This window comes from Paramormyrops kingsleyae, chromosome 23, assembly GCF_048594095.1.
Source record: "Paramormyrops kingsleyae isolate MSU_618 chromosome 23, PKINGS_0.4, whole genome shotgun sequence".
Lineage (NCBI taxonomy): Eukaryota > Metazoa > Chordata > Actinopteri > Osteoglossiformes > Mormyridae > Paramormyrops > Paramormyrops kingsleyae.
This window is the reverse complement of record NC_132819.1, coordinates 19,692,510-19,708,195: the sequence shown is the minus strand read 5'-3', so window position 1 is coordinate 19,708,195 and position 15,686 is coordinate 19,692,510. Positions and strand designations below refer to the sequence as shown.

Sequence of the window (15,686 nt, the reverse complement as noted above, 5' to 3'; positions counted from 1 at the left end):
TTATTTGTCCCCGAGGGGCAATTTTAAAAAAAAGCAAAAAAATTTTCCTGATCCGCTCCTTCAAAACACCCCAAAAGTGGCTCAATAATATTCACACCTGGTGACTATGCAACTTCACTTTCATGTTCATCAAACCACTCTGTCACCAGTCTTGCTGTGTGTATTGGGGCATTACCATCCTGATACACGGCACCACCGTCAGAGTACAATGTTTGAAGCACTGGGTGAACATGGTCCTCCAGAATGCTTCGGTAGTCCTTGGCAGTGACGCCAAGATATTGCAGCCCAAACCAGTACTGATCCACCCCCATGCTGCACTCTGGGTACGCAACAGTTCGAGTGGTAAGCCTCCTTGGGGCTCCGCACTGTAACGCTCTCAGATGTGGGAAAGGCAGTAAAGGTGGAGTCATCAGAGAACAATACATGTTTCACATTGTCCACAGCCCAAGATTTGTGCTGCTGGCACTATTTTAAACTGATATTTGTTATTGGCCTGAGTGGTTTTAGTAGCCCAACCATGAATATTGGCCCTGTGGAGCTCCTGATGAACAGATTTGCTGGAAACAGGACAGTCGAGGTGCGCATTTAATTCTGGAGTGAGTTGGGCAAGCTGTGGTTTTATGTTTTTTGGATACAATCCGGGCTAGTGCCCGGACATCCCTGTCAGACAGCTTCCTCTTGTATCCACAATTACTCCTGTTGGATGTGGTCTGTCTTTCATAGGAGTATGCCGTCATTACCCTGCGGACACTGTGGCTCTCGATACACCACAAAGACTTGCTGTCATGGTCACAGATACACCAATGAGACACACACCCACAATTTGTCTTCTTTTGAACTCTGTCTTCGATTATGTCGTGTGGATTGCAATACTTTATGTACAGCTGTACCAAGGGCGTCATTATGCCTAAATTGATTTTAATCCCCCCCCCCCCCAAAAAAGTGTATTTATTGCCTTAAGTCAGCCCCCCCTATCCATTCATCTCTAACTATACCCCTGAGCTGGGCTATTGCCTTCCTACTCTGCTCTTACTAATCGAATGTGCAGTCAGTGAAGATTGGCCACCATAGGCATGAAACCTCATACACTATAAACCAGGTTTGTCAGTTTCATTGTCCAACTCCTGCAGTATATCCCAGGAGGCATGGGCGTAAATAACCGGGGGGGGGTGGTTGTGAAATAAATCAATAAATCAAACAAGCTAACACAACCCCCCCCGATAATCAAGTTTCCCTCGTAATGGGTGGAGACCTCAGCCCCCCCCCCAATGTTCCAGCCAACGTTACACCTTTGCCAAGAGGGCATTGAGCCATTTCATCTAGGTCTGTAAGATCTCTTAGTCAGTGCCTGAAACATCAACACACCTGTTGCGTGCTAATTGCCAACGACAAACCCCATATTTACAAAACCTGGGACACCCAGGCACATCTGAAAGCCCCCCAGGACTTGGCCCTGGACTGCATAGCAGTAAAATCTGCCGTGGGACTCAGTTGTCAGTGTGACTCTATGATGAAATTCCTACTGATTGATGAGTCAAACACCAGTTATGGTGTTACTTTCCCTAAAAGTATGACAAACCAGAAATGCCTCCAGGCCGCTGATTCAGCAGGAAATACCAAATAATTTGGAAAATTTATTTTCTCTTATCACTTGCACCATGATGGTGAGGAATGTGATGAATATGTCCTGTGAAATGTTTTAGCAAGAGGAAATCAGGTATCTATGGTGGATTGCATGCCTCGATAGGTACTCCCCTCTCAATCTCTCCTCTCTCTCCACAAAGACATGCATCTGCAGGTGATAAGCTTTACTCTCAATGCTGTGCATTGCGTTGTCCAATCACTTTGTAGGGAAATTTCAGCTCCCTAAAGTCAAAGTATAATATACTCGTGTAGTGGCTCCTCATACATCACAATAATCCAAGCATGTTTTTGTTCAAGGCATTGCGATGACGTTTAAGTCAGAAATAATTTTGCAGAGGATCACTTAATACTGCTATAACAAAGGTTTAATTTTTCTTTTGTTTATACCAGCAAATTCCCCACTTTGTTTCTCCCGCGATAGGCTACACGCAGGCTGTCCAAATAATAAACCCCGGTAATAATGCGGCAGGAATAAGAGAGAGAGAAAAAAAAACATTTGCAACTGAAATGCCATTAAGTGGGCTGGGCCCTGTCCTCTTCCCTTTTCCCTAACTATAAGTTCGGTATGGAAACGGGCTCGTTGAAACGGACATCAGTCAGGGGGAAATTCGTTTTGCTAATATGAGTTCGGCATCTGCCATGCAGCTACACATTGTGAGTACCTTTTCACTTCATTACACAGGCTGCAAATATTTAATTCATTACTATTTATGTTATATATTTGCATCTTTTAGCTAAGTTTCTGCACCACTAAGCGCGAGAGACACTTTGACTGATGCTTTAGGTGCAGAAACTCACACGCCCCTTCGGCCGGTCCCACTTCATCTTAACTTCACCTCAGTTTTTTCTGTCGTTTTAATGCAGCCTACATCGCAACAGTCATTTTTCATATTCACATCGGTGGTGTTAAGTTTATTGCGTTATATGCGTGATGTTAGCTTGCTAAAATGTTAAGTCAGATGTGCGTGTTTTTTTCCGTCTCTATCCTGCACGCCGTGTGTGTGAATGCCGCGATGTGCAGTATGTCGCAATAGGTATATTAATTTGCTGCGGGTCAATATCATTTTCGTCACTGATGAAAGAGAAGGAGGCTTTCCAGATGAACCTGGGAAAACGCACACAGGCTACGTCAAAGGCTACCTGTCCTGCGGAACTTGTTCCCAGATGAACCGTTGGATAACTGAAACCATTTCAATGAAAGCCCACACTATACTCATAAAGGAAGGGAATGTAAACAGAGCCTTACAATAACTTCCCCATGCGAATCAAGGCAGCGATGGGATGGGCGGCAGGAAGGGATGTAGAGTATAAGGCCAGTATTCTGTGCTGGCGGACCTCAGATATTCCTGCAAGCGTTTCTTGTGACTGACACCGCTCCAAGAAGCATGAAATTCATTCGCCACTTCACCGTAGATCTATTTTTGTTCCTGTTTAAAAATACCTCAGCAAAGCTGCTGATCTGTTTAAAATCCGGCTGTGAAAATTGAAGGAATTAATGAGCAGCATCATGGACAATGAAACGTGGCTCAGCACCTGCGCTTGGGCTGTGTTAAAGGGACAGCGCCTAATTAATAACACCGAAGTGACTTTTTGTGGTTGCATACTATATACTGCTTACTAAGATCAAGTATTAATCAGACTTTATGGTATGTTGATGTTTTAATGCTTATGTACAAGTACAGAGGGCATCTCTCAATGTAACAGTGACAGAAACCAAACACCTGTCTTTTGAGGGTAGGAGATAGTTCTGTTAGCTAACAGAGAGGGTATAATTAACTTTTCCACAGGACTGGAAGGATGCTGAAAAAAGGGGGATTTGTGTTCTCCCTTACATGGGTGGAGAAATCACTACCCCCCCCTCCCCAATACTAAATCCAAAGTTATGTCCTTGACTGGAATAATTTTTAAAATTTCAGTTTATATGGCTTAGAAAACCTGTTGCATTATTGTTAAGTGTACTATTCCCAGGAGATAAATCAAAATCCCCTTTACCATTCAGTGATTTCTATAGCCACTATTTTTGTCCACTTACTGTATTGTGGAGAAGCCTTCCTGGGATGGTTTGCACAGGTGACTGGACAGTGGGAAAAAGGCCGGCTTTTAGTCACGCTTTTGTTGCGCTGTTGTCTCTGTGCACACAGTTTAGGCATGAAAATCAAAGAAAAACAAACCTTCTTTTCCTCCGTGGGTTTGGACACAATGCTGAGTGCCGCCGGCGTATTGCATCACTACTGGATGTGCTAACACAGGGTGGCACGGCTCTTTGTGTGAAATGACACCGTCTGGATGGATAGTTACGTAAGGGCACAATTGCGATTTTTAGCAAGACTGGGGGACATCCATCATGCGAGAGTCCTGTCTGGCCCATGTTTGATGAAGGAACTGCTCATAGAAGCTCACCCCTCTGGGGTCGTATAGTCCCCATGGCCTACGGGGGGGGGGGCATTTTCATTATCTGTTTTCAGCTGCGTATGGTCCAGTGAGCCCTGCCACAATGTGCCATGAAAAATCCGAACCCCACCCCCCCCCCCCCACCCCGCAGATGTTTCAAAACTAAATAAATAGCTAGTGAGCAGAATCAGTAGCTAACTTGCTGGTTAGCAGAACATGCTAATTCAGCATCACCTGTGTAGCCAACTTGGGCCCCCCATGCGAATGCATGGCTTGAGTGATGGTAAGCGGCGACATCCAGATGCTCCGACCCATTGGCTTGTCTCCCTCTGTCTTACAGCTATTCGCCACTTCCTTCGCCTGGGCCGCCAGCCACCAGCAGCCCCCCACGTACCACTTCCGTGACCCCGTGAGCCAGCAGGTGCTGGTATGCGAGCAGTGTCCCCCCGGCACGGCGGTGCGGAGCCACTGCAGACCGGACCGGCCCACGGAGTGTGCGCCGTGCCCGGACAGCCACTTCTCCGAACACTGGCATTGGGGCGACTCGTGCCGGCACTGCACGGCTGTCTGCAAGGAGCGCCAGCTGGTCGAGAGGGAGTGCAACGGCACGCATGACCGGCTCTGCAAATGTGTGCCAGGGCACCACCTAGAGGTGGAGTTCTGCGTGCGACACTCAGCCTGCCCCCCCGGGTCTGGGGTGGTCCTGCCTGGTAAGTGCAAAGGCTGGAGGTCATGCTGGCAGGTCGTTACTCTGCCAAAGGCAGCTCTTTTACAATCGACAACTTATTAAAAATAAGGGGCAAGGACATGATAATTATATGTGAAACTGTGTACATGCCAGAAGAGAGAGAGAGGTAAGGAGCATGCACTGATTACAGTGCGTAAGGAGCATGCGCTGATTACAGTGCGTAAGGAGCATGCGCTGATTACAGTACGTAAGGAGCATGCGCTGATTACAGTGCATAAGGAGCATGCGCTGATTACAGTGCATAAGGAGCATGTGCTGATTACAGTGCATAAGGAGCCTGTGCTGATTACAGTGCGTAAGGAGCATGCGCTGATTACAGTGCGTAAGGAGCGTGCACTGATTACAGTGCGTAAGGAGCGTGCGCTGATTACAGTGCGTAAGGACCATGCACTGATTACAGTGCGTTGCTGCACCCACCACACAACAAACCACCTCAGGGATGAGAACCTGAGTGCAGCCATGCAGTGGGTGATACCTCAGCACCGCACTAGTCCAAATGGACCAGTCTTAGTTTTTTCCAGTGGCTGGAGTGCCAATCCTGCCACCAGCCCCCAAGTTTTCCCTGTAAGTTGGAGGACCTCCATATAGGGCTGGATGTAGATTAATGTCATACCCAGGACCAAGCAATTGCAGGTTAAGGGCCTTGCTCAAGGGCACAACAGAGGAGGACATAACATTCACAGGATTCAAACCAGCAACCTTCCGATTGCTGGGACAGAGCCCTATCCTCGTAGCCACCACTCCGCCCCAAATAAGCTAATAATTTTTTTTTTCCTGTATGTTGTGGGCAAATAGTCCCTCTGTTCTGAGGAGCAAGGCTACACTTTGATAGCCATTCAGTATTGCACTCTTGTGGTTCAGTACGATCCTCCACTTCTTCAATTCCCATAACCATGGGACAAGATAACATTGTAGGAGGGCAAAACCCATTTGGCTCTGCATATAAAACATGTACGAGTAATCATTACAGAAGCATAAATAGGCACTAACAGGAAGTGTCTTTGGGAGAGGGGGGTACCCCATCTTCCCACCGAGTCAGTGAACTGACTGCACAGGTCTTCGGGATGCATTCGTCCCATGGTCACTTCCTTTCTGATTTAGCTCACCAGGTTGTGGGGGCCTCTAGGTTCATCTAGAGCGCATGTGCAACTTGCTTCTACTATGACAGCATGGCTGCCCCTTTCTCAGCCAGGAGACAGTCAAGCAGTATTTGTTTTTTTGATTTGTCTCCCCACGATTTCCGCCATCTCGCGGTACAGATCAATCTGTTATTTCATTGCTAACCTTTCCCAGAATTCCGGTGAGTTTTTCGAATTGCCTCTAGTAGCACCATAACCTGGACAGAGAACAGAGAAGAACCTTTCTGTCATTCATATTCCTCATTTTATCCTGAGGTGTGGTTGTCCTTCCTTGGGGAAACAAGTGTGATGTCTTATGGCAGGAACAACGTAAGCTAGATAACGAGAACCTGACTAGTCTCTTGGTAGCCAGGGAAATGCCTCATGGACTCACACAAAGTATGTACTATTAAATGAAAAGAGAGGCCCATTCATATGTTGGCAGAGGCAGGAACTAGTAACTGAATGTGGAGGATTTGGACCTTTGGCGTCATTAAAGTCATACTGCAGAGCAAAAAGTCATGAACTTCTGGACAATTGATGCTATAGTTACCGTAGCTGTGACATACTGGGAAAAGTCCTGAACTTCTATAACTTCAATGGTAGTAGCCCACCATTTGGTAGTAGCCCACCATTTGGTGTTGCATCACCTAAACACTGTGTGGTGCTGAAGGCCACCGAGAGAAAATGGGTGCTGAGATCTTACAATAATAATTTGGAGAAATGGGAATATGGAACTTTGGAAGGCCCCTTTCTGCAGCTGTATGTTACAATGCAAACAGACTAAACGAGAAACAAGTTTTAGAGTGGTAGCATAATGATGTAACAACCATGAAGACATAATTCTTTTCTGTGTGAATGATAATGAGTGTGTATCAGTATATGTCAGGAGGACAGGTAACTAGCACTCCTTATGTAAGGTAGTGGTGTGTGTACTGGCCTGCTCCAGGACCAGTACTCCAAGCCTGTGGTGGTTCCAGTGACATAGAATAACCTGCGTTATCGTCAATAACTAATGTTGCCAGATCCACGTTGGTGGACCGTGGTGCATGCAGACAGTGTTGGTGGTCAGAGAAACTTGGGAAGGTCTCTTCCAGCAGGCTTCCGTAAACAGCACCCTACCACCTGGTTGTGGACTGTCTTGGTTCCTCTCTTTGTACTGCACTCATCTGTGAACAGAGAGACCTTCTGAGTTCAGGTGTGACAAAAAGACAGCACAGTGTTGTCTGTGAGGCAAGCATTCATTTGTACTCTGGTCAGTGGAGATTCAGTGTTTTCCATGATAACTTTGTGAGGGTTCAGTTGTGAGTTTAATGAGTACTGGCCATTTCAAATTTGCCTCTGCACAACAATTATGCTATATGCTATTTAAATATAAAATCTAAATATAGTTTGTTTTTTCAGTTCTCCATCTGGTCTCTCAGTTAGCCCAGCTGATTGTGTGTGATGCAGAAATGTATGTTTTACTTGAGTCCTCAGGCATGACACAGTTCCTCAGTTATTTGTCTAGTGAAATGAGTACCTCTGTCAATGTCAATGCTACCTGGATTCCCTAATCAGCACGCAAAATCGCTCAGTAGAATTTGTGCAACTGTTCTTACACGTTCCTTCCTGCAAGGAAAGTCTATCCGAACAGGTATCCATAGTCACTAATTCATACGCTGTATTTATATTCACAACATTTAGTTATTTGCGTAAAGTCAACCTGAATGTTTACAAAAGGTCCCCAATTAGAGAGTGGGCTTGAATTGGCTTTCTCACAAACTTCCATTGACACATTACACGGCTAGCTTACCTAAGCTGCCATTGTGAAAAATCATGGCACCGACTCCAAAAACCAGGGATTAGGGCATGAGGTTCATTCAAGTGGCCATCCTAGGAGCACCACAGACCTCTCTCAATCATTGGTTGGGTCTTTTGTGACGTTATCCATGTAACAGAGGGGGTCCTGACATTTGACAATCGGTAGAATAGGGGGCTACTGATTGGAAGTTAGGTGATTTGCAACTTAAATGGTGTGTTGGATAGGTTTGCCATAGTCATGGGTAACACTAAAAGTATTGCAGGAATTAATAGTAGTAGCTAATAAATAGTAATGATGTGTCCTGAGGTGAGGATAGATGCCCACGTGAGGCAAATAGCTCAGTTATTTGAGAAGAAATCTTGAAGGGCAGGGCATCTCTTTCAATGATGCTGGAAATTGTTGCATAAGCAGAGAGAAATTTGCTGTAAAGAGAGCATCTGGGGACCTTGCACTGGGGAACTTGCACTGGGGAGCTTGCACTGTGTAGCGGAGTATTGGAAAGGTAATACTGGGCCAAGATTAGCCATTATCAACTAGGGTACAAAAATGGGGTGTGCTATCTGCTAATGTTGAAGGAGAGAAGACAGGTCAAGAAATGAACAATGGGTTAAAGCTGCAGATTGAGAGACAGTGACTGTCAGGGAGGGACTGAGCAGGAGTGAAGAGGAGGAGTCAACATAGAATGCAGCGTCAGCAACTGCACGATGGGGGGGGGGGCAGATTGAGCAAAGCCTTCTCATGAAATAAGAGCTGGAATGGTTTGTTCGTAAGGAGGTTTGCCAGTGTCTTGTCTGGCGAGATAAACAAGAGGTATGGTACAGTAAGAAGGACATAGTCAGATATCCATTACCCAGGAAATGTGCCCTGATTATGTGACCGCTTTCTAACAAAGCTGTCATTTTCCACCTTGAAACCTTGTCTTTGTTTTGGCTAAAGCAATAAGACTCACTCTGATATGCTGTAATGAGGGATGATCGGGAAATCAGGGGATTGCTTTAGAGCAGAGTCAGCTGGGAGTCAGCTTCAATAGATTAGAGAGGCAACTCCATGTCTGTCCGTGAGGAAGTCTGATCCGTGTATACTGTCTTCCCTGATAAGTGAAAGCCAAGAAGGTCAGAGAAGAAAGCAGAGCAAAAGTCAGGTACCGGAAAAGTGTATAGCAATCAACTAGCATAGAGGATAGATCGACTACTGGATGTGGGACTACTGGAAATGGTAAAACTATCCTAAGATGATAAAATCCTGTACAAAACTACAGGTGTTGGGGGGGGGGGGGGTGTTAAACCTCAGTGCTTGTGCTCCAGAACGGAAAGTTGCCAGTTCAAGTCTTCACAGAATAGTCACATGTCCATCAGGCCCTTGAGCAAAGCCCTTGACCCCCAGTCGCAGGGAGGTTATGCATTGAGTAATTGTGTGAAAATCGAATTGCCCGAAAATCATGCAAGGTTAGACTTTTAATGAGGATTGTTTTGAGAAAGGCTTGAAAGGTATTACAATAATACGGTATAACACTGCGTTTTTGGTATACTGCAAAAGAATTGGGTATATAACAAATTTTTTACCGGGGTGTAATGTATGGACAGAATGTTGGTATGAAAGGAGTTCACAGTTACTGCGAAAGGCTAATGAAGTGCTGTAAGGTTGTGGGTTGTGAGAGGAGCAAGGAGGTGACCGTGCTGTCCGTGTAATACAGTGTCGTCATTCAGACAGCATCTAATTTTTGTTAGTTTTGGTAAAATTACATCAGAACTCAAGTCAATATACTATTTATGTGGAGGAGGCAAATATTTAAGACTTAAATAGATATTTAAAAAATATTTTCCAAATAAATAAATATTAATAAATCCTGTGCTGTCAGTAAGGTCACATTACTACAAAGTAATTACAACAAGAATAGCAGTGATAGTATAATGACTGTAATAATACTCAGGGCCATCGCATGGGTATGGGTATCCTGCCAGATCCAGGGAGCCCAGCCCTTTATAGGGGACCCAAATCTACTGTGGAGGGGCTTCCCTCTCGCTACAGTCTACCGAAGACCCCCCCTCCTCCATTTGACACATTCCATCGACCGTGGGACCAATATTTCTTCAGCTTAAAAGTTGAAAGTGTCAACCCATTTAAGCAGGGGACAAGCTTGTCCCTGCCAATAAGAATCCATGGCTCATTTCCATTGAACACCAGCATGTGGCAATTTAATTTAATTACTGAGTTGTATTTATGGCATCTTTCATAGCTGTTACATAGGGTGACATTTAAGGGTAGCTCTGTGCAGGGGGGCCGCTAGAGATTTTGTGCCCAACGAAAGCGTATCGTATTGGGCCCCCAACCCAGACCAGTCCAATTATGTTCCAAATTTCTTTTGAGTCTTCATCTGGAATTGTGCTAATTTTCCCTCCTTTTTGGTGCCTCTGGCTGTGTTTGTTTAGCTCCAGGTGATTATGAATTTGACATGTAATTGCATGATTTTGTGTTTTTTCCTGGGCACAGGTACAGAATTTCGGTTTCATTATGATGCATCTTAAAATGAACGTGGCTTCAAGGAAGACGAAATCCCCTGGATTTTATCAGTTGATAAAGCTGAGGAGATATGGGTTGTGTACCCAGTCAAACAACATGACCCCAGGCTACAAGCTTTCCTTGTTCAACTTGCTCATGGGAGTTTTACTTACACAAAAGTGTTCTGAGGGCAGAACGAAAAATAATTGGTTCAGAGACATAACCAAGACATCTAATTTGTTGGTCCCACATCCTCTAGCTGCTTGGACCCACCTCATCTACAATCTGAATGGTTATTTCTGCCCTCAGAACATTTTTGTGTAAGTAAAACTCCCATGAGCGTCTGGATTGCTACATATTTTTTTCAGGCACGATGAGACAACAGGCTTTGAAATACATCCCATTGTTTACAGAGAGATTAATTCTAAGCTTTATTTATTGTGGAAATCTGACATGAGTTGTGGAAACATCTTAAAAGAATGTAGACTTGAGTTGTGCAAGGAGACATCTGTTAGATTGTTATCGGGGAATGTTATACTGCTCACAGCAGAATGGACAAAGCAGAATGCATATAGCCTGCTTGCAAAGGTATTTACATTGTCAGGGACTGAAAGTTGCTCGTTTTGTATTGGGGTTTCCCTGGGTTTTGCAGTTTGAAGGGGAGTCGTATGTTTATGACATGAACCTTGAACTTTGAGTACTTTGATACTATAGCAAAGTGCCGATTAACTGATAAGGCAAGCTTAACGGCCACCATCGTCTAAGCGGCGCCAACTTACTGTAGCAAACTGGTGTCAGTCTCAGGACGGGGGCGACTGTGGCTTTACCTCTAATCTGACCAGTGTTACCATTGGCTGTGGTGTGAACTTCCCTGCTTGCCATAAGTTACCATACATTTCAGGTCATTATGATTGCTTGAGACTGGACTCATATGCGTCACAAACAGGACTCATGGTCTGGCTCTTGTAGACTGCATGTCAGTCTGGGAGAGAATCGCACGCTATGGTGTGGTCACCTCATCCACATGTAGCACATCACACATTGAAAAATACAGAGAAACATCTCCCATTCATAGCAGGTGAAGGGTGTAAAAGCCGGCCCAGTGACACATTCAACTAAATGCACAAAAGCATGAATGGCAGGATACAGCCGAGGTAACTGGGTTCATGTTTACATTAGCATGGTGTGCGTTGCACAAAGAGCAGAAATGTGGAACTGGCATAATGAGAGATTAAAATATCTACCAAATATCGACTGTAACTTTCAGTTGCACCATCGCAGTTGTATAAACGTGGCTGAAATAAATACGTATTTCTAGGAAAGGTAAGCATGCTGTGAGATGAATGTGGTGGCCGGGACAGGCTATGAAAGGTTATTAAAATAGATGCTTTTATGAGGGAGCTTCTATTCTATGGTCAGAATTCTTATAAAAAAAAAAGTGGTGATATTTGTTTTAAATGACTCCTTCTGCATTGTATAATCATGTAGCGACTGCAAGGTGTTGGGGAGGATGTATGTCTGCAAGTTACTTAATTACAATGGATTTTCCCCATGACGCTGACTAGCAGATGTCCCCATGACCTCTGTTCTGCTCTCCCATGTTGTCCCTCCTGATGCAGCTTTCATTCCTTGCTCATCTTTTATCATTTTGGGAAGTCCAAGGTTATGCTTTAGCCAGGATCAGTTTGTGTGTGCGTGTCACGCACCTGACTGAGCGTGCCCAGTGTGTCCATACTCGACAAATGAATCACCATGAATGTTGTGTTTGGTAACCAATCATTGTACGTAAATTTCTCCAGAAATCATGGTGGGGGCTGTAACCTTGAGACTTCCCCGCTTAGTTAATTACTTGCCAAAGAAAATACTGGAAGTTTCACTTCCTGCAGTTAAGGCCTTCGCTGTTACTGGGCTGCCTGCAATAAGAATGATGTCAGTTCGTGCCAATGAGACAATCAAATCAATCGTGAAAGAGGGAGAAGAAATCAAAACCTACATCCTCTTCCTGTTTTGTTAGGTTCGCCGGAGCGGAACACTCTTTGTGAGAAGTGTCCCAAGGGATATTTTTCCAGCGTGGCATCGGCAGTGGAGCCCTGCTTCCCGCACCGGGACTGCAGTGCCCTGGGGATGCGGGCACTGAGGGCCGGGACAGCGGCGCGGGATGCCATATGCGAGCGGGAGGACGAGTGCTTCCCGGGACACGCCATGTGCCATACAGGTAAGTACAATCTGGCTCAATGCCCTCTCCACCAATCATATCCTGAGGCTGATACTTCAGGGATTAATCACAGAGGAAAGCTCAGTCATTGGTCTCAGAAGAGGATGATGTCGCTGTGTGTCATCGAGTTGGTTTGTTGGTGCCCCGCTAACTCTTTATTCGTCACTCTCTCTATTCACATTCCTTTACACCAGGGGTCACCAACCTTTTTGAAACTGAGAGCTGCTTCATGGGTACTGAGCCATACGAAGGGCTACCAGTTTAAAACACCCTCCTAAACTTAACTAAACTTAACGTATAAAAAACATGTTTTAAATGCTTTTTTTTCAGATATTGTCATTTTCAAATCTATATAAATGCAAATATCTGCTTTTTTTCAGATATTGTCATTTTCAAATCTATATAAATGCAAATGTAACTAAAGAAGAATAGCAACAGGATAAAATAAAATTTTAGACGCTGCTCACTGGTGAGCTGTGCTATTTTTAGAACAGGTCCGCGGGCGACTCCTGTGGTCCTTGGGGGCACCCTGGTGCCCGCGGGCACCATGTTGGTGACCCCTGCTTTAATATTTGTGCTACTACTACATGCAGCTGTTAAGGCCCCCTCCTTTGTCCCTCTGCTCAGGCACACTGCTGTGTGAGGAGATCATCTTCCAGTTCCTGGGTTCGAAGCAGCTGTCTACGCTGCAGCTGGACTCCCTGTCAGACCAGCTGCCGGGCAGGAAGGTGGACCGGCGGAGCGTGGAGCGAATGATGAAGGCGTGCGGTGCCCAACAGGGGGTGCTGCTGTTGCTCAGGCTATGGAGGGAGCAGAACCGTGATCAGGAGAGGCTCTTTGGCATTATCGGAGGTTCGCGAACTGTGTCTCTACATTGTGGTGGTGGTGGGGAGGGGCAGCAATGGGGCCCCCTATTGGCCACAAGCAGTAACTACATTACATATCAAATGTCAAATAAACACAGTCCTTTTTTTTGGAGAGGCTGAAGCAGCATGCTAACCAGCTAGCTACAATCTTCTGACTCCACTGGCTAGCTACTTATTGAGATTCAAATTCTTTATTATCATTGTATGGAGTGCAATGAAATTTTAGCAGCAGTCCAGTTGGTGCATCCACACGAACAAGTAATATGAGCAATTTTGGATATGAGGCATCACACAGGACATAACAAATGATACCATAAACCTATTGTGGACCTGCAAACCATAAATAGGTGAGTACAGTGCAATAAATGCAATTACCAGTGCAGTTAATACAGACAAAGCTGCTGGATGTTGTGTAAAGTCAGCATAGTGACAAGAAATGACATATGGAGACTATTAGACGCAGGACATCGCACAAGACATGACATAATACGACGATAAGTTGGGGTAAGATGGTAAATTAGAATACTGCAGTGAGGTTATTGTGGGCTTCCTGGCCGGCTACATGATAGTGTTCATGGGGTAAAAGCTGCTGCTTAGTCTGTTCATCCATAACTTATTTAGCGTTTGGAGCATCTGAGGGAGGCAGGGGCCCCGTAACAACAAATCCATGGGGGTGTGAACAGCAACAAACTGGAAGCCGACACCGGCATTTACCATCACGCCCCCATCGCTCTAGCTTAGCCAGACCATCACACTTACCGGCAGGGATCTATCCCATTCTGACTCACGCTATATCACCGCAATGTTTAGCAGTCTGGCTGCAGGGCTTGCATGACATTTTTAAGGAATTATGGTGGTTAAGGACTGGGGTCTTCCATAGCCTCTCTTTGGTCTGGTTTTGGTCTAAATCATAGTTCAGATCCAGAGAGTAAAAGTCCAGACTGGGATTTTGTTTCAACCAACCAACCAATGAAACCATTGAGCATAAAGAGTCACAGTCACAGAGTACTCAACTGGTTGGTTGAAACAAAATTCCGGTCTGGACTTTTACTCTCTGGATCTGAATTACCCAACTCTGGTCTAAATATTTCCCAAATCATGGCATTCCTGCATCAAAAACACACAGTATTCAGATATTAAAGACATTAGAGACATGACAATACTCACCATACACCATGCTGGGGATTGACAGCTTAAGTAGGGGCTAAATTCTTGTCCCCATTCATAAGGGCTAATTTGAATGAGAATTCAGCTGTGGCAGTTGAGTAAAAGCCCAACAGGTGGCGCCATGGTAATTAAAATGGTCACAAAATTATAGTGCCAATGCACCTGCCTATTGTAAGTCTTTCTTGCTGGGGGATGGAGACACAGTAACAAATACTGGTATGAATCATGCTTCCAAATAAGTCTCATCCAGGTGCTGCATGCTCAAACCAGTCCACAGTTCTAGATAATTGCATATCAGTGCTAAATGCAATGGAGAGTGACATATTTTACCACATATTGCTTTTAATATTTCCATGTATTCTGGAGATGGGCAGGTGGGAAACATACCTGAAACCTCACATGCTAATTGCTCCACCTCTGACCACAGGTGTGAGCCGCTGTCAGAGGATGTTGTCAAGGTGTGCAAGCCCCGGCAACCTCACCCCGCAGGACCTGAGGAGCGTTGCAGACAGCCTGCCGGGAAATCGGGTGGAGGACAAGGACTTCCAGCACGTGATGCAATCATGCCGACCCCGGCAGCAGCTGCTGCAGATCCTGTACACATGGAGGATCCACAACGTGGAGCAGGATGTAGACAAGGCGCTGGGGCACAGCCTGCGCAGGCTGCGCAGCCGTGACGTTCCGCGGAACCTGCTCAAGTCACTCAAGAACGTCAGCAAGATCCTTAGTGGCTTCTTCACGGAGAAGATGTACGAGAAGCTTTTCTTCGACATGCTGAAGGTTAGCAAGGGCCTCACGTCCCAACCTAACGATGACTAGGCAGCAGACGGACGAACAGTCACTCGATGCAAGGCTGCGCAGTCTGCAAACGTGCCCCCCAGTTGGCAAATGGCAAATTCATTTGCATTGTCTTTTAGAAACTTGAATGAAGTGAGGATATCTCAGTGTATATTTGGACTGCAAAATAAATAAATTAATAAACAAACAAACATAACAACAATAAAAAATGCTCATAGTAAACATGCAATGTGGTATTACATTAATGTACATAAAACTGTAATTTATTTCATTTTTTATGGCGATGTTTCAAAAAATATATGTGGTATTAAGTTTTCGCTTAATGGCCACTGAAATACAAGAATCTTTTTTCCCAGTTCAGTTTTTTATTATTATTATTTATACTCGGACAGTGGTACAATTATGTCCGTTTTGTACAATAAACATACTGCACTCA

At 45.0% G+C, this 15,686-nt stretch overlaps 1 protein-coding gene and 1 long non-coding RNA gene across 2 annotated transcripts in view; one reads left to right on the top strand and one right to left on the bottom strand.

Annotated features, from left to right (window-relative positions):
• The window catches only part of LOC111852161 (uncharacterized), a 17,076-nt gene extending 13,912 nt beyond the window's left edge, over positions 1 to 3,164 (bottom strand). The window contains exon 1 of the long non-coding RNA XR_002840172.2: positions 2,891 to 3,164. This is a non-coding gene — a long non-coding RNA (uncharacterized lncRNA). The remainder of the gene's footprint in view (positions 1 to 2,890) is intronic.
• Positions 1,858 to 15,686, top strand: LOC111852153 (tumor necrosis factor receptor superfamily member 11B-like). The gene is made up of 5 exons (XM_023827716.2): positions 1,858 to 2,298; positions 4,376 to 4,745; positions 12,219 to 12,419; positions 13,047 to 13,271; positions 14,880 to 15,686. Exons 1-5 carry the CDS (start codon positions 2,266 to 2,268, stop codon positions 15,269 to 15,271), a joined length of 1,221 nt encoding a protein of 406 aa, XP_023683484.2. The 5' UTR covers positions 1,858 to 2,265; the 3' UTR covers positions 15,272 to 15,686.

Bases quoted from the DNA above. Each gene is read 5' to 3' on its own strand.
- LOC111852153 (XM_023827716.2), top strand. From the start codon at position 2,266: ATGAGTTCGGCATCTGCCATGCAGCTACACATT. The intron at 2,299-4,375 runs GTGAGTACCTTT...TCTGTCTTACAG, and splicing joins CTGCCATGCAGCTACACATT to CTATTCGCCACTTCCTTCGC. The intron at 4,746-12,218 runs GTAAGTGCAAAG...CTGTTTTGTTAG, and splicing joins GTCTGGGGTGGTCCTGCCTG to GTTCGCCGGAGCGGAACACT.